The sequence below is a fragment of the Seriola dumerili genome, unplaced genomic scaffold (genome assembly GCF_002260705.1).
Source record: "Seriola dumerili isolate Sdu_G_001 unplaced genomic scaffold, Sdu_1.0 BDQW01002273.1, whole genome shotgun sequence".
Lineage (NCBI taxonomy): Eukaryota > Metazoa > Chordata > Actinopteri > Carangiformes > Carangidae > Seriola > Seriola dumerili.
The window spans coordinates 449,478-474,915 of NW_019176528.1; the positions used below are offsets into that span (position 1 = coordinate 449,478).

The window sequence follows — 25,438 nt, forward strand, 5'->3', positions numbered from 1 at the left end:
TGGTCACGTTCTCTAAACCTCAGTGGTCTTGTCACTTAGCATCAACCTCATTTTCTGCCTGCTGTCCTTTGCTTTAGTCTTAAAAAAAAAAAAAAAAAAAAAAAGAAGGTGGTGAGCAGGAGAGGGCGGGGGAGCATTATAAGTCCACTCAACCGGATGAAATGAGCGGATGGAGCGATCTAGTCGCACTGAATGCATCGTCAGACAGAGGCTGTTTCAGCGCAGTCACATGAATGACAGCATAAATCATTAACTCTACTTCTCTCTGACTTGCTTTCTGTATTCTTCCCTTCATGTGGATGACTTAACTTAAAATGACATTCCTCTCTCCTTCGCTCTGTACCTCCATTTGTCCCTTCTTTTTGAAAGATGGATGGACAGCAGTGGAGAGAGGGAGAAGTGATAACAGAGGTAGAGATGACGTGAGAAATATTTCACTAAAACATCTCTCACAAGCTTCCGAAGTGAGTAAATATAAAAGTCGAGCATGAAAGTTCAAATTTGACATTAGAGACAGCAGGATGACAAAACAACTCCAACGCAGGTTCCACACACCAGTTGCTGGATGAGGGAAATTCCCTGAGCTCTAGTTCTTCACTAGTCAAAACTGTTATGTAATTTCACTGGAACAAAGTCTGTGACACTTTCTCGCAGATTATAGGTGATTTGAGATGGTGTTATCTCAAAACAGAGTGCACCCTTAGCACTAGGCTATAACTCGGTCGATCAATCCCAGGATACCAAAAAAAAAAAAAATGGACATATATCATTCTGGAGCTAAATTAAATCAGCTGGACAAGTGGCCTGAGGACATGGATTATGTCATTTTGAAATGACACGCATAGGCTGATAAACTAAACAAAATAATTCACGTAGTTGTTACAGCAACATTAAAATTTGAGATTAAGAGCTTTACCTCAGAGTAAGTGTTTTCTTATCACCTGTGATTTGAGTTAAGCTGCAGTTAAAGGTTAGAGACATGATTGGTTTCAGCTTGAAATGCCAAAACTGACTCATTGTCACTTTATGTACCAGAAGAAACAAAAGAGGACTGACACATGCTTGGAGCAAACTTGGTATTGTGAAAAGCTGACACCTTCACAGCTTTACACCTGTGCGAAGACTATACTCAAGCCTGTCTTCATTGCCTCCTCTCGGCTATATTACATTGCCTTCCTGATCTCTCGCCAAGAATCCAGTGTCTCCTGTCTGTCTCTGTATTCTTCACACAGTAAATTTCACAACTGGGGAAAACGGTACACACTGTGGGACAAAGGCTTTCACAGTGTTGCATGGAAGTAGTTGTGTGAAGAATGAGAAAAGATAGCTTGAAAGAGAAAATCCAGTCCTGGCTATTTTCTCACCTGCGCGACTTCTAGCTTATCGCTGTGTGAAGTGACCGTGCTTGTTGAATTGTTGGTTTAAGGATTTTAAAACGCCTTTTTTAAAATGAAAACGCATTGGATGTATCCTCAGACAATTCGACAAGCACTTAGTTTGAAGCGTACTGACCCTATTTCTGGTTCTCAGCTTGACATCACATGCTACATTTTAGGTGAGAAACCTGTAGGTTCACGAAGTAGGCGTCCCTCTTTGTCAGATTTACAAATAGTGAATCAGTCTCAGTCACAGATGCACATATATGTTGTTGTTATTGTAGGCTTGTGTGTTCCATTAACTTTGCTGCTGGTGGCCAACTGATGTCTGTATTTTGTCTTTGTTTCTGTAGAAAATGGTGCCTATGCAGGGCAAGAGTAACTATAACTGCCTTGTCGTATACTGTATACCACCATCTGCCGAAAGATCCCCAAAGCTGAAAGATGAAGTGAAGTTGTGCCAAAAAGTTTGTGATATGTGGGGATGCCATAACTCCTCCTCCTCCGATTCGTGACGCCTTGTTCCTTACAGGAGAAACAGAACTGCACGACTTGGCAGCCTACACCAACTACATCTCTTTCTCGCTTCAGCCTCAGACAACCCAAATAGAATAATTCCTGGATGAAAGATGAATTTTTGACAAAATCTGACATGAATACCTCCTCCACAGCTGGAAGCGAAACAGAGAGCAATCTGTAAGCACGCTGCATTTTATGAAGCAGCAGCACTGACATTTTGAGTGATTTAGCCACACAGACATAATGACAGTATGTGATTTTCAGGTTTATGTGTACATTATCCTGTGTAATGCACTGTACAGAACAGCTCAGTTACAGTACAGGCACATTATGCACCAATACTGTGTTTTATGTTGCTTCATTCTGAAAAAGTTGCCTTTTTATGGGACATCGCCAGGATGAATCCTGGGAATAAACGTCCAACAAGCATCCAAGCAAATGATCAGGTTTTGTAATATCATTTGCATTTGGATTCCTTTGTCACTATGTACAATTTTCTTTATTTTATACATATTATCTATAGGAATATGTACATGAAGTATAGTCTTATATCTGTGCTTTACTAAAATATTAGGTTACTTTACACCCAATAAAGACCAGAAAACAGCCACCTTTGATGTATGGTGTGGTCATCCTGGCACTATTGTCATGGATATTTTAATTTTGCTCAGTTTTTTCAAAGAACATCAAAGAGCTACTTTTTGTCATTAAATGATTTATTTTCTTCCCACTGACAATGAACTAGCCTCATCCTCCAACTCCATGGTAGAAAACAAATATTCTGTGAGTACAGAACTTGAGTGTGTCTTCAGGGTGATGTCACTGATGCTGAGGGTGAACTTCTAAACTGAATAAGCTGACTGGATATTGCACCTCTGTTTCTGGGTCAGTGTCATCCTTGAATTTAGTATTTTCATTACGACCGGATGGACAGATAAAACAGCACAAAGGATCACACGGCTGCGGGTGAGGATTGATTACATATGTCAATGAGCCCAGTCACAGAGCACACACCACGCTTTCATACGCAACCAAAAAGAGAGGCGCAAACAGAGGGCCGGTAAAGAGACAGACAGGGCTGGTAAAAACTGTATGGATTTTTTTGATGGCCCACCGACCCACCGAGGCAGCAGCCCATTGGGATTTGTCCCAATGGCCTGTACACCGCTGTGTTAAACTGTGTCAGTAAGACAGGTCTATAGAAAGATCCAACGCCCCATGGTGCATTTTGACCTCATGTTTTAGGTTGCACCGCAGCCTGAAGGATGGTGTGTACAGAGTGTGTGTGTGCGTGTGCGTGTGTGCACATGTGAGGCTGTCTATCCCAGCTGGTGAGTCTGTGATGGGGCCAGGACCTGTGTGGATCTCCCTCCTTTGTTTTGCGCTGTCAGGGCTGTGAACCATATGTCACTGGACAGCAGCTCAATCTGCTCCAATTAGACCTCCCACCAGGCCGCAGCAGTGGCAGGAGAAGCACACAATGCTGTTGTGTTGCTGGGGTGTGTGCTTGAATAAGCGTGTAGGGTAATTGTGGGGGGGGTGGGGGGGGGCAACAGCAGCTGCAAAGATATAGGTTCTGTTAATGGCAGCAGCGAGTAAATGTAGGAGGGGTCAGCGGTTTGACCCGGTCTGTATGACTGTAATTTGTGTTTGTAACAGTCTGCCTCCATCATAGTGTTGTCCAAAAGACAGGTATTAACCACTAAGCTACAGTAAAAGTTAAAGATATTTGTACTAAAAGTAAAAGTTTTATCTATTTTAGCAAAGTTATTCCCCTTTACATGTTTTTAAATGCTTATTTTGCAGATGTTGTTTTTTTTTCCTAACCACAAATAACCATAAATAATTCAGAGGGATTGAAGGATGATGGTACACAATGTGTCAGTACAGTAAACTGACCTTCGATATGGGAGAAGGTAGAAATATAGACTGATTCTGCGAAGCATCATACCTTGCTAGATGTTCCTGTTTTCAAGTCTGCTTCTTTCTTTCATTGTGATGAATCCCCTCAAGAGTGAAATTCACATCCAGTGCATCACACTTTTTCATCTGTAAAGCAAGCGCACACTGCTATTTTTAACTGTTTAATCTTCTGAAGAGAGAATATCTCCTCAAATATCTTCAATCGGTTCCCCAAAGATAGCCACAGACCTGGTAGAATGTTCTCTTCTTCTGTGGTGTTGGAGTGAAGTTCAGCTCTCCTCTGGATTTTAGTGTTTTAGCAGCAGGTGAGATTGCCTTGTCTACAAAACTGAGGCTGTAGACTGACGCGCTGAGGCATAGTGAAAAAAAGTTAATTAAACAACTCTTAATTTCTTCATGTCACACTCTGCCAGCTTCACCTCGCTGCTGTCTCACAACTTCTTCCTCCTCCACCGTCATCGGCTTGTCTCTGAGGCATTGTCTTGCTGATGTCAGTATCTGCTTCTATGTATCTCTGCTTGTAAGACTCTGCTCCCACAAAGCTTTAGATTCATAAATTGTTGTTCTTAGCCTTTTTTTTTTTTTCAAAAGCATCGTAATCCCTTGAGACGATGTAAACTCATTAGGTCAGCCCAGAAGGTAAAAAGTGAATGTTGGTGCTTCAGCAGATTGTAGAGCTCTGTAATCATCTTTAGAAAAATGAACCTTATCAGACAAATCCATAGCTGAGTAATTGCCTCTGCTAATTCCCTTCCCCCATGTCCCACTGCATTGTTCTCAGCAGGGCCCTAAATCTGGGTCCGCTAAGGCCATCTCCTAATGTGTATGATGATGCTGAATAGTGGAATATTAAGCGTCACATTTAGTGGACCAGTTCACCCCTGCTGTGTGATTGATGGTCCTGGTGTCCATTAGGACTCGTGAGAGGTGGAATCTCACTGAGATCAAATAAGTGGAGGTCTGGAAGTGCTGTTTTTGCTTTGACGGGCAGCAGATTGCGTCTATTAATTACCACTCTGCCAGCAATCTGCTCCTGCAAACTGATTACCCTGACTAAAACAAAAGCATCATTAAGCAGGTGAATTTTTCATGGCATCCAATTGTTCTGTGTGTGCGCTACTGTGGTGTTTGCATGTAGCCTTGTGTGTACTGCTTATGTCGGAGAGAAGAGACACATGAAAAAAATGGGAGGCAGACTGATCAGTTTAATGTTACTGTATTATCATTCTGATGAGTGATAAATAACTCATATAGTCCTGTTTTTTTAAGCATTTGTACAGTCATCTTTGGTTTTATTTTTATTATTTATTTGCATTTTTGCCTTTATTTAATAGGTGAAGGTGTCAAGAGATAAGACAGGAAATGTGAGTAGATATTAGATACCTATTTGTTTTGATTTTTGAAAATCAAACATTTATAAATCTCCAATCTGGCAAAAAATAAGGTTGTTAAATGAAACTGACTTTCATTGGTAGTTCTTGCTATGACCAGCCATATAAATGTGAATGTCCGTGACTGACTGACTGAGTGAGTGACACAGTTGAGTAATCAAGTTACGCCATTTGTCATCTGGCTGACGGTCAGAGTTTCCTCATTAGCTGCTGCTCTTTCAAAATGAATTTTTCTATCAGGCGTTTACAGCCTGCAGTCTTGCCAACCTAGAGCATTTGTCACTAGATTTAGAGATGTTTTTATTTCGATGTTTTATTACCTAGCGACAAATCTAGTGACTTTTTGGACAAACCTTAGCTACTTTCCATAGAAAAGAGTCACCAGTAATGCCCCACAAGCAAGACAGAGGCTTGCAGACAGAGGCTCTGCAATGCGTGAGAGAAAAAATAAGAAAGATATTCTGTCGCTTCTAACTTTCTCTCTGAGCCATCATTTTACAAGTAGACACAGTTGCAAATCACAGCACAGCCGTTGTCTTTAATTTATGTGTTTGGTGATTTTGTCAGACCACGTTGCAGTTACAAAATCTCGATTTTAACAGCAACTTGGAAAGGGCTTGGAAATTAACATGTAGTCTTAATGGGCTGCGGGTTTCAGTCATTATTTCATACTTGTTCCTTTGTCTGACAACAGAAACATGTAAATGAGAATAGCTGTATTGGAAAGTCGGCTGTATTGAAACACTATATATGAGCACAGAGAGTTGGAGAGCAACAAACAGATAAAGGGCTGAAACTGGCTGATACTAGGCAGAATGCAAATATGACACAATGTCAGTTGTTTACAGCAGGTCCACAACAGTTTTCAACAATGTCCTTAATTACATTGACCATATGCAGTCCAGCCATATACTAGGTTTTAGATGTTTAGATCTTTCTTGATAAAGGTCTACCAACCAAAACTTTGTTACAAAATAAAATGAGATCAAGCAATGTGCAGGATTTCTGGTTTTCTTTCAGGTATTTTAACATTTTAAAGTTATGTGTGAAATTTGTTGCTTGGGAACAATTAAGGTTATGGAGCCATAACTGTCTGTCTGTCTGTCTGTTATTTTTGTTAGTAGAGGGGGAGGGTAAGTTGTGTAGTTACAGCCTCTAAAAGAACAGGGAACATGGCAGGAACATTGCTATCTGGTGAGAAAGCTTGACTTGAGACTCTCTAGGCCACATCATATTGTTCCGTTTTACTTATATAAACCATTTTAAAGTGTAATTTAAATATTTTCTTTAAACTCTCAGTTTACAGTATATTACATCACATCCTGTCTCTGTCCTGGCTTTCACACAACTACCTTTCTAGACTGATGCTTCAAGCAACAGAGCAGATAATAACACAATTTTCAAGTACATACAAAATAGAAAACCAAAAGAAAACAATACTGCAAAACAATTCAGACCCAGGAAATGGCAAAAGGACTAGAATCCAGGGAAAATAAACAAACTGCAAACTAAGAAGAGGTATAAACATAAGAAGGGCAGAGTGAGAGTGTTCTGCTTCAATAAACTTTAAGCTTTGTGACAGTTACATAAAGTCTTTGTTGCATGGAAACATATGAATCAGGATATGACTGAGAGTTTTAATCTGTACAACCATGTTTCTGTGTCTCCATTTACTGAATTTGGATGGAATATGAGGCAACACAACTATTAGATTGACTGTGGTCACTCTTGTTATTTGAACAACTGGTGAATGGGTGGAAAGTGAACACGACTTCAACATCAGCACGTTCACTTGATATAAGACAAGGCCGTGTTCATGTACCATCAGTGGATAAGCATGTAAACACACAGCTCGATGAGGGCTCACTGAGCAAGCAGGAGATCTGTAGAGGGGTCTCTATTCTGGTGGCTCGTACATGGACGCTATTACTCTTAACAGTTCATATTGGGGATTTGAGATAAGATAATATAACTACCATCTTGCACAGATAAGATTTCTTATCTCCAGAATATTATTTGTGATATAATATGATACCAGTAATAAAAAAAGATTAAAGAACTATTTGAAATTAGTCAACTGCAAGATGTAATAGCTGGCCACTGTATTACAATGATTCACATCAAATGTAAAAGCTGCTTCTTTCCACTGTACAGGTTACACAAGTACTGCAGGGCAGGGTAATTACATCATTCCATATCACAATAAATGGTGCACGCTACTGCTCTGTATTCACTGCACAACAAATTTTGCTTACCTGGAGAACTGGAGGGTCTGTATGAATCAAAGTGATTTCATCATGCTGTAGGATAGCTGATACAATAGATACATCTGGCACAGTAGTGGCTCCAGAGCAAGTTCAACATTTAAGCTAATGTTTTTGTAATATATGAACATGAAGAAGCATTTTCGCTTATAAGTGTTTTTGTTTGTTTTTTTTACAACCTGGGAGGATACTGTCTGAGCCAGAAATGGAACAATGGGACAAATAACCCATCATTTTGAATATTTACCTGAATATAACACTGTCACATTCATTTTGACAGAGCTGGAGAGGAATGAGGCAACAGCATCATTGTTTAATTAGGTATTATGTGAGGTTCTTCAAGGCCCATTATTCAGCTTGCATTTAGCCAATTTCTCATAAACTATCTTGTATACAAGTAAAGAAATAAACCTTTTCTTTGCTATTTCAATAGGGAAGTAGAGGCAGGACTAAGTGGCAAGAAGAATTGTCACTAAAACGCTTTGATTGGTTTCACATTATACTGGTAGTAGATTCTATAGTTATATAACAACAATAAAAAGAAATAAAACTCTAGAGAGCACTCGGTTGCAGACTAGAAATAGCTATAAATATGTTGCAATGCAATTAAAACAACTTTGACTGTTTTCTTTCTGTAAAAAGAAAGAGGGCGAAAAACATTTTATCATCTAGCATGACACTCAGTATAGCGCATACCTGCAACAATCCTATAAATGTCTGTCAGATCAAGACTATCTTGACCCTAACCCTACCAAATTGAACAAAGTCATGGATCTCAACACCATAAATGTGTATGATTTTTTTTACGTCAAGATCCATACATTATTTCCTGAGAAACTGACAAAAGTGTTGAAAATCCCCCTATCTTGCAATGTTAAGGAAAGTGATATTAAAAAAAATCCTGGATCAGCTCCTTTTAAGCCGATCGACACAAAAGTTTAATGTGTTCTTCTTTGGCCCATGCCCCAAACTAACAATCAGACACAGGTGAAAACATAACCTCCTTGGCAGAGGAAACAATGAAGGAAGGTAACCAGCACAGTGTCAATGGCTGCTGTTGTATATTGTGGTACTTTTTGCCATTCTGTTTACCAGTTTGTAGAGATATTGATGCGGAGCAGTTGTCAGGGGAAGAAGTTGTTTTGTGTCTGGCTGTTTTGGCTCCAGTTGTCCAGAGTTAGTTAGATGATGTGGATGGGAGAGGTTGTTAATGATGTTGGATGTAAACTGCCAGGGCCTGGAGTAGCAGATATTTTTGGAGAATGGGCATGTTGTTGGCAACGAACTCTGGTTACTCAATTATTTGTTTAGTCTAGTCTTTATCCCAATATGGCCCAAACCACAGAGCAGTGTGTTGTGTCACAGTGGACTGGATGTTGGCTGTGGGCCACCACTGTCATTGACAGGCAGAATGTCCTCAGCTGTTGTATTAAGTGCATCCCCTGCTGAGCTTTTCTACTGACTGAATTAAAGTTGTGACCTCAAAGGAGGCTTGTACTTTGAATGATTTGGATTTATGTGTCTTGTCACTGAGTTCTGTTATGTCATGTTGTATTGATTCACTTTTGCTTCTTATCACGTCGTGTTGCGCTGTGCCATACCATTTCCTGACTTGGAAATTCAGTGAGCACAGTATTGACAGATCAGGGGACGGTTGCTGCAGCTCTTCAAAAGTTCAAACTAGCCTAGTAATAACAGAAGTAGGTAGAGATTTATATCAAAACATGTCGCACCACACAAAGTAGTTCTTATGTAGAGTTTAGTTGTTACTAGATATTTGCACCCAGTAACTGCTAGTTGAAACTGCTTCATACCTTCAACAAAACCGACTTACAATGCTAATATTAACTTGCTAATACATGACCTGTTTGAAGACAACAAGAGATAATGAGAAATATTGTTGACATATCTGATCTAACACTTGATTTTTAATAAGAAATAACACGTACCTTAAGACCTTATACAAGCATTGTTTTGCTAAATTGCCCAATAGCATCAGCTAGGTTATCATAATTGGACATTTTCTCAATAAAAACTAAAACTATAGTTTTTGGCAGTTATGCTGCAGCTTGAGATGCTGAAGTGACTTCCTGTTTACGTAGTCTTTACGAGCTAAGACATTTTTTTATGTTCTAGTGGAGCAACTTAGTAAATCACCAGTATAAATGAACTAGTCACTAAGAACTGAGGAAGGGATCTGCAAATAGCAGATTTAAGTTCCATAAACAGTGTCCTTGCATAACTTTTGTCAAAGTTACTCTGGCTTCATGTCCACTGCATCATCCATAAACATTCTGGTCCTGTAGGCTAACTTCAGGGCATCCAGGAAAGGATGTGTAAAACATTTGAGGTAGCCATACAGATGTCTTACCAAGGTCTTCTTGAATAAGATCAAAGCAACTGAGTCCTGTGATCTTAATTTTCGAGGACTGGAGGAATGGTTGACAGGAAGTTTAAAGATCTAGCGAATGAAGTCCTTAATTCCCATCCTCAGCCACATGCAATGAAAGCATTTGGCTCGATAAAAAGCTTCTTAATGACTCCCTGGTGAATTCAGCAGAACAAAGATTGAACCCCTAAATATAAAGGAATTCAATAGACTCATAAGTCTCATAAGTCTACTCTGTCACTTTGTCTCTCTCTGCCTTCCTAAATGAATCTAGTCCATCCAACCCAATTCTCTCTGCTCCCACTTTTGTCCGCAGGCATTACGTCTATCCTGTCCGCCTCACGTGGACCGTAAATATGATGATATGGTACATACTCTGCTCTGAGCCGCTGTTCCCTCTCTCTCTATCCTTCCTTTTGTTCACCTTTCCTCTCTGCACCATGTGCTCCTGTAGATTAGAGCTGGCATTTGCCTCCTGAATACCCCAGGTGGGTACTGTAAGCATGAGTGCATGTCCCAGGCTGAGGCCAACATAAGGTTAACTGAATGCAGACTTGATCCTAGCCACCAAGGAACTCTAAGCTAGCTTGGCTTGACATGCTGGCTCTCCATACTTTTTGCAAATCCAAATCTCCAAGCCCTAGGTTTTGTCTTGCTTCGCAGAGCCAGACAAGGAGTTTTGGTGGCTTTTTCTTTTCTCTTTTAGTTGAACATCGAGGGGAATGTGCTTTAATAGCCTGCAGGCTCTTTAGGTGTCTTTCTGCACTCAGGTTTTGATTGGCAGCCCAGGGATTCAGGCAGTATTACCACAGTTATCTCACCACACCACACGCCTAACAGCACTCAAAGCCTCCTGAGCTGTCTGTCATGCCTCTTAATTTGCACCATAAGCAGATGAGTTGAAAAAGGATAAAATACCTGAACAGGGGTTTGAGCGGGTCATTTAAGGACACCGACATGTAGCAGAAAAGTGACATTGGCGAGTGTCACCACTGCGTCTTCCCAAAGTCATTCGCTAAATCTCTTTAATACCCTTTCATACACAATATATTAAGCAACACATTTAACCACTTAAACCAACCTATTGGTGAGTGGTAAAAATAACTTTTCCGTAATCCATTTTTTTCTACTAAATCCCTGGTGTGATCACCAGTATATTGTAACTATAGTAACTCATGTGCACCCCCCCACACCAATGCTGAGCAGTGTCCATGTTAACCCCAGGTCAGGAGCAGGTTTGTGGATCAAGATACAGTTTTCCCAAGTTGATTCATTATGAGGCATATTTTAAACAGAACTGTGAAATGAACTGTGACCTTTGGATTGTGTTTGTATGGTGCTCTGCCTCCGCTTTGTTCTTCTGTTTCCCCCACCATGATGTTGTCTGTTGACATATTTTGTTTAATGATCTTTCTCTCCGTCTCCTTCAGACTCCCACGGCATGGACCTGTTTGCAGTTGCAGTCCATGAGTTCGGTCACGCCATCGGCCTGGTCCACACCTCAGCCATGGAGTCCATCATGAGACCGTACTACCAGGGTCCTGTAGGAGACCCTCTGAAATACGACCTACCCTATGAAGACAAAGTTCGTGTCTGGCAGCTCTACGGTATGAGGCAACATGCAGTCAACTTACTGTGTATGTGTGAGTGTGTGTAAAAGAGAGAGAGGGGTAAGCAATTTGCATTTCCATTAGAATTTCCATTAATAAATCTGCCTCAAGTGTAACAACAAGCACGCACACATGTGAAAAATGGTATTTCAGTAGCTGATTAGAACTGGGTGCTGTCAAAAAATAAAACAGAGTGGTCTCCAAGTATTTCCAAAATACTTGCAAAAAAAAATGGAGAATAATATTTACAACTAAGCCTGTGTCATTATCTACTGGGCATATACTTTTCCATCATTATTTATGGTATTATTTCATTAATTTACAGAGCATACTGGTTAAATTGGCTGCTCATTTAAAAATAAACAAGATTGGAAGATGTCTCTGCTTCTTCTCTGATCAATCCTGTAAAGTGTGTGTGTGTGTGTGTGTGTGTGTGTGTGTGTGTGTGTGTGTGTGTGTGTGTGTGTGTGTGTGTGTGTGTGTGTGTGTGGAAACACTGAGCAGACGTACCCTGCCCATATCTGCATTCACAGAATCTTCCTCTACTCCACTGACCATGACTCATGAGCCTTTGCTGTAATTATGTATGTTTCCCGGTGACAGCTCAGCAAACTGAAGGTACTGAGACCTCCTTGCACAGGAAGCAGTTGATGAGTTCTGTAGAGCAAGGTTATTGATTTAATGAAAACATGGATGGAGTTAATTGGACTTCGTTATGGCACATGACCTTATCACACCATTCCCTGATACAGGAAATAACAGTGTGAGAGAAGAGAATGATAAACATGAAAAGGAGAATGGAGTGCAGGAATAAATGGCGAGGGCATGTGAATTAAATCAAACTGAAGTGGAGTGTAAGTATTTGAGTGAACAAAGAGATAAAACTGACAAGAAGAAGGAGAGAATTACACACAGTATGTGCCATGTTATATGATGGCACAAAATGGAGCATAATAACATTACAGAAGCACAGGAATAAAGAAAATACCAAAGAACCAGCAGAATGTTATTACATGTGTTGGAAATTCATTTGGCACTTGATCTCATCCCAGGTGTTAGAGACTCAGTGTCCCACACAAACCGACCAGTCAACCCCTCCCAGACGGCTGAGCCTCCCGTCCTGCTCGACCTCCCGGAAAACAGATCCACTGTCCTGTGAGTAAAAGATTCAAAGACTTCCAGCATCTTTGACGTGCAGCAAAAAGTTACAGAACTACACTGCATTCAAACAAAAATCCACTTTGGCTTCTTCAACAATCCCTCAGGCTCTAACTTGAGGCGCCTACTTTTGTGCCTAGATAAAACGCAGTGACCCTGCATCACCAATCCTGCAGTTTTGTTGGGTGAAAGTAAATGATTTCCATCCTTCGCGCACTTGTGAATCCCCTTCAACATGACACTGCCTGCCAGGAGTGCTGCAGAGAGGAATGTCAATAAAAATCGGATGGCACAGTACAATTTTGATACCAAAAATGATGCCTGCTCCACAGCTGACTCAGGATACATCTTATTAGGATGCATGCTGCTCTTTGATATGTCTTATGGATTCAGTTGGAACATCCACTTCCTCTCCTGTTTCAAGCTTATATGCATTCCCTTAGGCATGTTTACACATTCATAAAAATAAAGCTATACTGAAGTTACGACAATAAGAGAAGTTCAGCTGCATCTATAAGAACACGGAACTGTCTCACACAGGTGGTATTTATTTCAGTGTAACTGTATTGGATGTCATTATAGAGAGATTTCTATTTTTCTGATGGTTCCCTGTACATCAGCATAATGATATTGTGATTGTTTTTTAATTTCCTTACTTTTATCATACTTCCACTCAGAAACAAGGTAATGAATCCATGCAGGAATACACTACATTTATTGTAAAAAGACTTTTTTGGACCTTGATCTGAAACCATGAGGTGCCAACAAAGCAAATTAGCTAAGAGGCACAGAGTGAGTTTGGGAGCCTGCCCGTCTAATTAAGTAATTCCCTAAAGCAAGTTTTGGCAGCTATCAACCTGTATTTTTTTTAGATTATAAAGGATAATTAGACTTAATTTTGTCCATTTATGTATTTTGAATGTACATACACACGCACAGCCGCACACACCCAAACCACCAAGCACTCATCTTAAAGTGGTCCCCAAGAGGTCCAACCAAAAAATATCTTCATTCTGAAGACCTTCAATTTAAATTAGTTTCACAAGAAAACACACACATACACATGCGCACACACACACACATCAGGAAACAATGAGGTAGCACTACTTGTGTCTTAGCTGTCTTAGCTAAAAAGGCAGTGATGGGAACTTAAGCCATCGTTTGCATTCTAGTTTCAGACCTCCACTGGCTTCATTAGTCATTTCCCACTGACTCCATTAGGTCATGATGTGTAAAAAAAAAAAAAAAGCTGGATTAGGTCCTGACAAGGGCACCAACACTGACCACTAGGCAGTGAATAGTGTTAATAGAGCTCTTTGTTGGTAATATAAGGCCTGGCGGGCTCCCGCTCACAGCCCCGTGGTGCTAATGGCTTCATCATTGGCAGGCCGACCACATCAGTGCTTTAAATCACTTATAAACCTCTGGGATAAATGAGGGACCTCACCCTGTCAACGTGAGAGCATCTCCTCCTTTGTTTTGCCTGGTTTCACAGACTCATCCTTCCAGTCACAGCGGGTGACAGGAGAAGTGTGAATGAAATCTGGATGCATAAAAAGATGATGAAGAGGATGAACTCATATCTCATTTAAAGCAAACATCTATTAATAGAATTTATGTGATATGATTTTTTTTTTCATACATAGTGTATGTAATATGTCATTTTAGATGATAGGAAACGTTAGAGTCAGACACAACATTCTTTGTGCTGTTTAAAGATTTAAATGTTATAAATGTCCAGTTTTATGTAAGAAGTTATTTTTCCCTCTTTTTACAATCTTCTCTCCTCCTACTTTCTTCACATCTCTCAGGCTGGCGCGAGATGCCCCAGACAGATGCTCCAGTCACTTTGATGCAGTGGCCCAGATACGAGGGGAGGCCTTCTTTTTCAAAGGTACAGCGGCACAAAGGGAGAAAGACGGACGCAAAGCTACAGAGCTGTGTGGGGAAAAATAAAAATAAATTGCTAAATGAGCGGACGTAAGAGGAGGAAGAACAAATTAAGGAAGGACAGAGAGAGGGAAAGAGGATGAGGATGAGGCGCGGGAGCGGGGGGGTGGGGGGTGGGGGGGGGTGTTCAGCCGTAGACACCCGACTGAGCCAGTTGAGCCCTGCTGAGAGACTGCAGTCCAAAAATTACATCAGGCTTTCATGCTTTCCCCTCTGGAGGGATCACCCCGAGCCTCACTGACAACAGAAAACAAGAAGCAGGCTCGCATACCTTCAGCAGCAGACGACGTGTTAACAAAGTTTACTGAACTTTAACTGACATTTTGTAAACCACTTTTTTTTTTTTATCCTTTTTATAACTTACAAGAGATTACATTAAAAGTTTTACAGAGCATTGTTACAATCATTTTGTCTTCTCAATGTTCTTTTTTCCGACATTGATTTGATTCAGCCTGTTGCATGAATACTGTCTGGCATTCACGTAATGTGTTTTTTTTTTTTTTTTTTTTTTTTTTTTTTTTTGTAGAGAATGTAAACCCTCATTTTCAGTGAGCCTTGAACATGTTCTGAAATGTACCATATGGGTAAAAGTCCGCTGAAGGTAGATACGACCATGGAAAACTGTTGAAGAAAGGAAACAGTTCATGCTTTGATAAAGATTCAAAGGGCAAGTTGCTATTGATAAAATTTCTTTATACACAAATGACCCAATGACAGCATGAACCATCGTATTCTTCTTAAGGTTCGTTCACATTTGCACTGTTTTAAGTTTCCTCATGGCCAATGAATTAAAAAAGCCATGTGAGCCATTAATATTCATTGCCAGCAACCTGAATAGTGCTGGTCCTCTTAACTCAAACCTGTCCTTCTCCCCACAGGGAAGTATTTCTGGCGACTAACTCGAGAGAAGCACCTGGTGTCTCTGCGTCCGGCTCAGATCCATCGCTTCTGGAGGGGCCTCCCAACAAATCTGGACAGTGTGGACGCTGTATATGAGAGACCAGGGGACCACAAGATAGTCTTTTTCAAAGGTACAGTATCAAAAAGAAAAAATCTGCAGTCCAATTGGTAATCAAATCTTGGAATGATTATTTAGTGTAATTCAATAGTGTTGGTGAACATCTGAAGTCACAGGTTTTATTTTTTTTTCCTCTCTCTTTCTGTCACAAGTAAATGATGGAATGAGTTTTTAAATAAATATGATGGTTAAAATATGCACAGTTTAGTACGTACTGTATTTCAAGTGACAGTGCATCCAGAAGAGTTTTTTAAAAACCGCTGACGACCCACTGACTTTTTTTAAAACGTGATTCATCCACACTATAAAGAGGCCTGAAGAAAAGAGACAGTTCACAGCTTCCTTACAATGTGGCTGGGACTCTGAAGGAAACTGTGGCATTTTTTTCTCTATGTGAGATTCGGCAGAAGAGGCATGAATTAAACTAAAAAAAACAGAGGGGCAGAAACAAGGGCAAGATTTGATGAAACTTAAAACAGCCTTCCTGGCAGGAAACATTCGTCTCTGGCTGCATATCAAAAATATGTGTAAATCTTTTATGTTTATTTCAAGAGAGTGTCCTTTACAAATTTTATAGGTCTCTTGTCTTTTTAAATGCATCATCTAAAATGGATACACTGTCTGCTATGAGTGATGTTTAAAACTATAGCTTGTTAAGTAGATTTTCTGTGTCCACACTCTCCAGGTCTAAAGTACTGGGTGTTTAAAGACAATATCGTGGAGGAAGGTTACCCTCGTCCAATCAGTGACTTTGGCCTACCCTTGGAAGGCGTAGACGCAGCCTTTGTTTGGCTACACAATGACAAAACCTACTTCTTCAAGGACAACCGCTACTGGCGCTACGATGACCACGTGAGGCGAATGGACCTGGGCTACCCTAAAGACAGCACGCTTTGGAAGGGGCTGCCACCACAGCTGGACGACGCCATGAGGTGGTCTGATGGTGAGGAGCCTTAGAAAGCAACACTCTTCTATTGTTCAAAACATGCAGAGATTAGATTTCAACCACAGTAATGATTGGCATGAAAATGAAATATGATACTGACAAATCCATCAAATTTCTTTCCTCTTAATGAGCCCATAGTTTCTTTCTTTAGAAATTTAGATTTTTCCTCTAGCGTCTCCTAGGAAATAGCCAGGTACTCCCAGAAATGTTGGGAGATGTAGTTCTTTTACTGGTACCTGGTTCTGCCTGCTCCACATGGGTCGTGCAAAAGACAACTCAACAATGTTGTCTTCTAGATCCTTTGACCTACTGACACTAAAACTTCATTTTAACCCCTTGTCCATGAGATTAATGCTTTCATTCTTTGCACCAACCAGAGACTAAAGGTGAAAGTTGAAATTGAAAGGTTTGTTTTGGGGCTTAAGGTGCCAATATGCTTCAGATAATTTGCTTGTCAGGTCATTAAACAGTGTCTAACATGTTTTCTTGACTTTCCAAAGCAGACAATCTGACAATCATGCCCACTTTATGCTGCAATTGATCAGGTATACAGATATGAGAAACTTGGCAGGGTTTGACACTTTAGCCCATAGGTGTGGTTGGAAGACGGGTCACATGACCTTGCTTGTTTGACGTATACTGCGGCCTTTTCTGGATTAAGATGTTCTGTCTTGAGCTAAAAGTAAAATAAGTAAGTAAATGGTACTATGTGACACCTTTTTACAGCACATGCCGAAAAAGTGCTTTACAATGAGACATACAGATATAAAATACACACACAATATGTGAAGATGGTAAGTTTATAGACTAACACAAAAGTAGTCGTCTCTCTCTCTTGGTCTTTCTCTGTTCAAAAACATGGCGGATTCTTCAAAAAAACTTCTTGTCATAATAAAGCTGTCTTGCTAATTTTTGGAAATTCTACAAAATAGATGATCACAACTCTACCACCAAAAGTGGTCTTTCACTGTGAGTGGAAAGGTGTGTAAAAGGAAGCCAGTGAGATATTTTGACCTCTTCCATTTTGATTAAAAAATTGATTATAAAGACACTCTGATTGATTACATTCAGTGGTGAAATGATGAATAACCGCTGTCTGTTTCTTCCAGCGATAAATTATTATATTCCTCAGAGAAAAATAGAGCTGAAGCACTCCACCAGAGTATCAGACCACTGGTATCTCTGGTATTTCTGGTGCCTAAGGCAAGACCATGCAATATCCTTCTCAGAGGAAATCCTCAGAGAGGAATGAACTAAGCGAGAAATATGAGACGAGGGTGGAACAATTATGCAAGTTAGCAAACATGCAGCTTCAAGCCTTGAATAAAGTTGTACAGGCTCAAATTATTATTCTGAGGCAACTTCCTAGGAATAGTAGAACATTGTAGTTTAAAGCCATGCTAGTGGCATGACTCTAGGGCTGGAAATGTGAGTCTATCACTTAGTTCGAGACTGAAATACTACAGTTATTGGAGGAATTTCAATGACATTTTGTACACATATTTTTTGGTGACTTTCCCTTTAGCACAAGACCATGACGTTAATGTTTTTGGCTTTTTAGTGAAATATCTTGACAACTATTGGCTGGATTGCCATGACATTTGGGACAGATATCCATACTGCCCAGGGAATTCATCCTAATAACTTTTGTGATCAACTGACATTTTCTCTTGCCGGCAGCAGGTTTGCACTTATTCTACGTAATATCTCAACGTTTACCAAATACACTGACACAAAACTTTGTACAGTTATTCATTATATTGATGTTTCAGTTAGAATACAGGGTTTTTCACCTAATTTGAGCAAAGGTGTACTCTAGTTTATCAGCAAGTTCATTATTATCTTCATTTAAAGGTGGCGTAATTAATCATGTGGCTGTATGTAAAGAGAAATACACACTTAATATGGCTTCCAGCATCTCATCAATCAGATATATTTTATATTTACTGTCAGCAAAGCACAAATCAATAGAAACATGCATTGCTATTTATCTTACTACATGTAAAAATAAGTTTGAATTCAAATTTTATTATTTATTAATAATAATAGTTAATTTATTGAATTAACTTCTGTCGCTCGTAGATAAGGCATTCCACCTGAGAAAATATATTCTGTATTTCAGTATTCATTATCGTTCTTACAGTATGTTCTGTTATTACATTTTATTTTTATTTTTATTTTATTTTATTTTGGCAGTCCCTGGTTGCATCTATGCACATTTTTTTTGTTGGCATAGCTGCAGTATGCAGATTAGAGGCACATTTGCATTTGATTGTTTTTTGGGGTTTTCTTTTTTTTTTTTTTTGGTTTTTTCATGTGTCAAAATATTTTTTTTAACCTTTATCTGTTATTTTGACGTAGCACACATGGTCCTTTCTGCCAACACTCGGCTTCACATTCACACAGTCAAACACATTCAAACCTTGGAGCTAACCCAGTGTAATCACAATGAGCAGCTCCACTGTAGCAGCTGAGTGTCAAGGTCACAACGCCTGCTTCCATCAAAGCATCATAGCCACACTCATCTGATCATGTTTGCATGTTGATGAGAGGTGTAAAATAGTCTAGTCATACTCCATTTGTTTTGAGGAAATTTGTGCAACATTTCTGCTGCTGGGCTGATGTGTGTGTGTGTGTGTGTGTGTGTGTGTGTGTGTGTGTGTGTGTGTGTGTGTGTGTGTGTGTGTGTGTATGTATTTGGCTCTGGATGGTGCTAGATTTTAAAAATACCCTAAAAATAACAGCTATTGAGTCCTGATATTCGAGACCACTCTCAGGGGGGTCCAGGATGTCCCTAATCCTCTCCTACAGCATGTGAATACAAGGAAGCTCTTTCCCTCTCAGGTGTTTTGTGGTTTGTGTTCTGTCTTCTGAGCTTGTAGATTCAGAGGTCTTGCTCCAAGCTCTTTGATGTGTGCACCCACATGTGTGTTTGCACATACGTGTGTGTGTGTGTGTGTGTGTGTGTGTGTGTGTGTGTGTGTGTGTGAGAGAGAGATGAGGCCAATTGCACAGTCCCCACTCCACTTCACCCCCGGCCATTATCACCACAGAGCCTGGAAGGGTAAACTTGGAAACCTACATGCACAAGTGCACTTAGAAAGACCATGGGGCCTGGGAACTGGAGCCACATCAAAGCCTGTTCTCTGTTTGTTTCACCAGCCCAGGATGAATAGAGAGAGAAACAGACAGGGGGAGAGAAAAGAGTGATATGACAGCGAGAAGAAGAGAGGAGATACAGTGACATCTCGTTATGAAAATAGAACAGAAAGAGTGGGAGGGATGTGAGAAAAGAGGAAGAGAAGGTGAATCCAGACAAGAGGGGGACACCTGAGGACAAAGATAATAAAGACAAGGAACGAAAAATAAGAGGTGCTAGAAAGATAGATGGCTTGACTCAGAGGACAAATAGAGAAATCACAGAGAGAGAGGGAAAGGCAGTAAAACCATAGCGAATGGTTGCTGTGGAGGGAAAAAGAGGCATTAAGGGTATTAATGTAGCTGTAATGGTGATAATGATCGTAGCTGCTGACACCAGTATGGCATCCAGGAATAGTTAAGCTTTTTAGTCATAAGGATGAAAATGAAATTTCTCAGGCATGAATATTATCTTTAACCTGTAGAGGAAGTTCATGTAACAGTAGTGTCACATCTGCAGAGTCAAAGTTATAACCTCTGTAACCATAGAACCGAGAAGTGAATCCACCTTTTTTTTCTTACTAGGAATTTTAGAACATAGGGTTTAAAACTTTAGACATTTTCAAGGGGCCTCTGGCCTATTTATCAAAAGGAGACTGAATTTAAACTGAACTTAAACAGTCCCCCGAGTTGCTTTTACAATGGCAATGTTTGGAGGAAATGAGAGACCATTGAGTAAACCACCTGAGACAAACATTTCTGCAGCTACAGTTCATGGAGTTTCAAGTTTTCCTTTCAAGGATAAGGCTGATGATATCTGTAGTTGTCTTACAGTCAGCAAATCCCCTGAAATGACCATAACCAACAATGAATTGATCCTACTAACAGAGAATTGCCTGTGTAGCCAAAGTCTGACATGGCATATCCCTCTCTGCCAAAGAGCTCCATTGTGGTCCAAAAACACTGTTGCACTCGGTCACATGTTCTGTCATTACCATAAATCTGGGAACTGTCATTGGCATTCAGCCCTAAGGGCTTGGTCTTTCAGTTGTAGTGATAGATGGATAAGGAGAACACCAAAAGAGCAACAAAAACAACATTTACTTGAAGACCGTATTTGGAATAGATTATTTGGCATATATTATCAAGGCCATAGCAATGTAGAGCAAAAAGCTGCCTCCGTAAAGCAGTAAGTTTGCACATTGCACAACACATTGCTACATCATTCCTGCATTATTTATTTTATTTAGAAAATGATGCTCTAACGTGGCGTTCACAAATATTCTTTGGCAAGTATTACACTCAGGGTACAGTTCATTTGACTTTGATCATTCTCTGTCTTTTCATTCGTATTTCCTCTCATCTCATTGTCTTATTTCCTTCAACACCTGATGGATGTGAGGGTCATCCCTGTATAATATGACAGAACAAGATTAGTTTTTATAGATTTCTTGTGTCGAGCACTTAAGCACAAAAGAGACTGTTGTTATCATTAAAGTTATCACTTCTGATGAACATTGAACCTGTTTTTCAAAGTGACACGTGATGCATTTGTTCCTACAAAGTGGCATTTTATCAGAAGCACGTAGCATGTAGTTTTTTCTTTTATTCTGCCAGTACCTATTTGGTATTCTGTGGGGGGTGGGGGGGTCAGTAATGATCAAGGTGTCAAGATTGCTGTGATCTGTGTTGTTCCAACACACCCACAGATGTTACAAAATTACATTAAATTTGCTGTATGTATAAACCTCCTTTATGTTTGTGATTCTGGCCTGTTTTACTTATTTTTTTCTTCAAATAGGACATGTGTGCTGGCAGTTCATTAATTATGAACTAATTGTACAATAAAAAATGTGCATTACATTTGTTTACAAATATATTAATCTATAAATGAATATGCTAAATTACAAAGTAATTAATTATTTGATATTTTAATGTGCAATTAAAAAGAGGAATTTATGAAGAGAATATACAAATGAAATAGTAATCCATTAATAAATAGTTGAAATTAAAAAAGGTTTACAAAAACAACATAAAACAGTACTAGTACACAATTTAAAAACACATTCATAAATTGATAAATAAATGATGAAATTTTAAATTCTATTTAAAATGCGATTATAAAGAGAAATAGACAACTGGATTCAAAGATTGAATTAAGAATATAGATTTTAGTGAGGTATTTAAAAAGGCAATTTCCTTTCCCATTTGCATTTCAATTTCCTCACCGCTTTTCTTTCTCCTATGAGTTATTCAATTTTCTTATCATTTAGCTTGTCCTTTTAGATTCTCCATTTAGCCTTTGCATGACACTTTTAGATGATGCAAATAAGTCATGGGTTGTAATAAGCTCTCTGATTTGTTAGAAAGTCTCACCCGCCTCATACCTTAAGATCAGGCTTAAAACTGTTCTCTCTGGCTCAAGTGAGTCCATCCCTTAGTTATGCTGCTTTAGACCTAGACTGCTGGAGGATTCCCATGATGCACTGAGCACACACTCTCTCTCCTTCTCCATTTATATAGTACTACTTCATGTCACTAACTTTGTTAGTTTTTTCTCTCCCGTAGTTTGTGCTTCTCCTCTGTGTGTGTGTCTCTCTCCCTCTCTCTGCCCTCATTCTGCAGGTATCTCTGTTTTTGGAGCAGCACGATCCAGATCTGCCACTACAACACTTATTATTATTATTTATTAGTATTATTGATAACACTAGTTTAAGTATTAGGATGATTATTTCCACTAAAACAATTAATGATTAACAGCAGATACGATAACACCATTACCTATGGGTATAACTGTTATTAATTTCACTCAATTAACAATCAACAGTGTTTACTGCTGTCCATGGTCTCTGTCTCTCTCTCTCCTCCCCCGCCCCCTCTTTCTCCTCTTAAACCCAACCGGCCGAGGCAGATGGCCGCTCACCCTGAGCCCAGTTCTGTTGGAGATTTCTTCCTGTTAAAAGGGAGTTTTTCCTCCCCACTGTCACCGAGTGCTTGCTCTTTGTGGGAACTGTTGGGTTTCTCTCTAAAATTAAGTAAGGTCTCGACCTTACTCTGTAAAGTGCCTTGAGATAATGTTTATTATGGTTTGGCGCTATACAAATAAAATTGAATTGAATTGATTTGAATACCTTACTATCTTTTCCTACACTGTTTAGGGACCTAGAAGAACATAATTGGAATTTTGCCTTGGCTTTCACTCTCTTAAAATGTTCAACACTGATATATCAAGAATTTTATGGGACATTTCCAGTGAAATGAAGAGTGTTGCACAATTGGAGACAACCTCAATTTCAACACCCACCATGATTATCCCCCTTTTTACATGTCTGCATACGACTTACCAGGCAATTGCCAATTAATTACTTTTAATTTCGTATAGTTAATACATTAGATAGTAATTTATAAAAACATTAATTTTTAACAAATTTCTATATTTATTAGACAGTTAGTTATTAATTAATGACACTTAATTTCCATGACACTTGTTGTCCTCCATAGAGTGTAAGTGAACATATAATAAATGTTATTAAATTTTAACCAGTTAAATTTTTCTAATTGGCAAAACAAAATACACCTCCTATTGGAAGAGTGTAGTTCAAGGATTGTTTGTGCACACTGCTGCTACTGTTCAATTATTCAGTCTCTTCCAGTGTGGGTGCTCAATCTTGCAGCTATCGCTAGCAAAGTTATTGGCTACAACCCAGCTTTTCTGCACAAGATCCAATCCAAGTTTACACAGGCTGCATCTGCCACCTTAAAATTGGATCACATCATCTATCAGAGTCCCTCGTTGCGTCATCGCAGTCCCACAATACCCAACACCAACCAAAAAATTAAACTCATGATGAGTGGTTACACTCTAGTGTGCCAGATTAGTTATTACTTTTATATGGAAAGAATGGAGCCTACTGACCAAACAGCAAGAACACCAAATGCTTTTCACTTCTCTTTTTTTTTTTTTTTTTTTTTTTTTTTTTTTTGAGTTTTACACTAGTCTTGTGTCAATAGACTAAGGGCTCCATTTTTATGTGAGCACATTGAGCAAAGTGCAGCTTTGAGTCTGTGAAATGGTATTTTCTTGAGACAGAGTATTCTTCTTCAGCAAGGAGAGTGTAGCTGGAGGTTACGCAGGTAAAAATAAAACTTTTACAGGAAACAATACTGAACCAATCATACTATTTTGTACAGAGTCAGAGAACTGTTAGAGAAAAACTAGAAAAAAACTATTCGTTGTCCAAAATTTTAAGATGTTATGCTTCAGAAAAAAAATCCATGCTGGTTTCTGAACTAACGTGGACTCTCCTGTCCAAAACTCACAAGTGTGAAACACAACTGTTACAGTATATTGAATAGAATTATGATTTTGTATGATGGATGTGCTTATACACAGCCACTGATATGTATCTTCTATAATCGCAATAAAATTATTCTCACTGCATCTCAAACAGTTGAGGTGGGGTAATAACAGTGTGAAAGCACCAAACATACTGTAAACACTTCCCACTCTGGATCACTGGTTCACGAAATTAAGGCTCTTGATCTTTTATGTGTTCTGTGCTTGTTGTGTGTATCAGATGAGAGCAAAGACGATTCTGCACCTTGTATGAATAATGAAGTATACAGTCTTGTCCTATGATGCACACAGATACTAATGTCAACCCTCTGCCCTCTCCCAAAGGCTCGTCCTATTTCTTCAAGGGGAAGGAGTACTGGCGAGTGCCGGGCAGTGACATGGAGGTGGAGCCAGGATACCCCCGCCTCATCGCTAAGGACTGGCTGCTGTGCACCGAGATGCAGTCGGACTCTCCAGACACAGAGCCCAAAAGCACAGAGACGAGAATCAACGGGCACCTTCACCCAGACCACGCAGAGAATGGATATGAGGTTTGCTCCTGCACCTCTGACACTGCCTCGCCTTTGGGCGTCCGCCCCTCCCCATCTCCCATCTGGCTCCTGCCGCCACTCTGGACGCTTTCGCTAACCCTCCACTCTGAACTGCTATGATGCCAAAGCATGGGACAAAGTTCCTGAGCTGATTGGTGGAGGGCCAGTAGACACCCAGTAAAACCAACGACTGGAATATTTTGTTTTAATTATATAATTTGGTATCTTTTTGCTCTAATTTTGCTGTTATTTATTTTACATGCCATTTGGTCGTCGGAGCCAACTAATGTAGTCCTTATAGGCATCAACCCACTCATAATGCTTGACAGAGTTATTACTGAATGGTTGAACTGCCTCATCTCTGCACAAAAAAAGGGTGAGTGATTATTTCTCCTTATGAGCAGCAAAGGTTCACATACAAGCAGTTGAAAGGCATCCTGGGTTGTTGGCAGGTGCAAAGGTGAACAACAATCCAATACACACATTGTTGCCTATTTTATAGAATTACAGCAGAAGTTTTATTACAAGGTCGTTTCACCAAAATTAGTTTAAAGGTACAAAAGACGTATTTTCCCACTTTCCTCTGGTGGTATCTAGCCGTTCAAATGGTTCATCTTTCATGTAACAGTTTCTAACTCTACCCCAATACATGGAGGTGGATCGAATTTCGTTTGTGCTGTTCTACACACTGAAAAATATCATTTGAAAAACTTAACAGTAATGTGCCTGTGCAAAAACAATATCAGTGATACTCTTGATAATTCACAGCACTCAAATGGACAATTTTCATTCACCTTCGTTATTATTGGATGTCTCAAAAACTGGGGAAATAAACCCTGAACTATGTGCACTGCAGGATATACCACCAG

General features: G+C 39.6%; 1 protein-coding gene across 1 annotated transcript in view; it reads left to right on the forward strand.

Annotated features, from left to right (window-relative positions):
* LOC111239313 (matrix metalloproteinase-17-like) overlaps positions 1-25,071 on the forward strand; it is a 61,935-nt gene extending 36,864 nt beyond the window's left edge. The window contains exons 5-10 of the mRNA XM_022769160.1: positions 11,293-11,469; positions 12,525-12,627; positions 14,442-14,524; positions 15,459-15,611; positions 16,284-16,541; positions 24,364-25,071. Coding sequence (XP_022624881.1) covers positions 11,293-11,469; positions 12,525-12,627; positions 14,442-14,524; positions 15,459-15,611; positions 16,284-16,541; positions 24,364-24,689 — 1,100 coding nt within the window. The 3' untranslated portion in view covers positions 24,690-25,071. The remainder of the gene's footprint in view (positions 1-11,292; positions 11,470-12,524; positions 12,628-14,441; positions 14,525-15,458; positions 15,612-16,283; positions 16,542-24,363) is intronic.
* Positions 25,072-25,438: the final 367 nt, after the last annotated feature.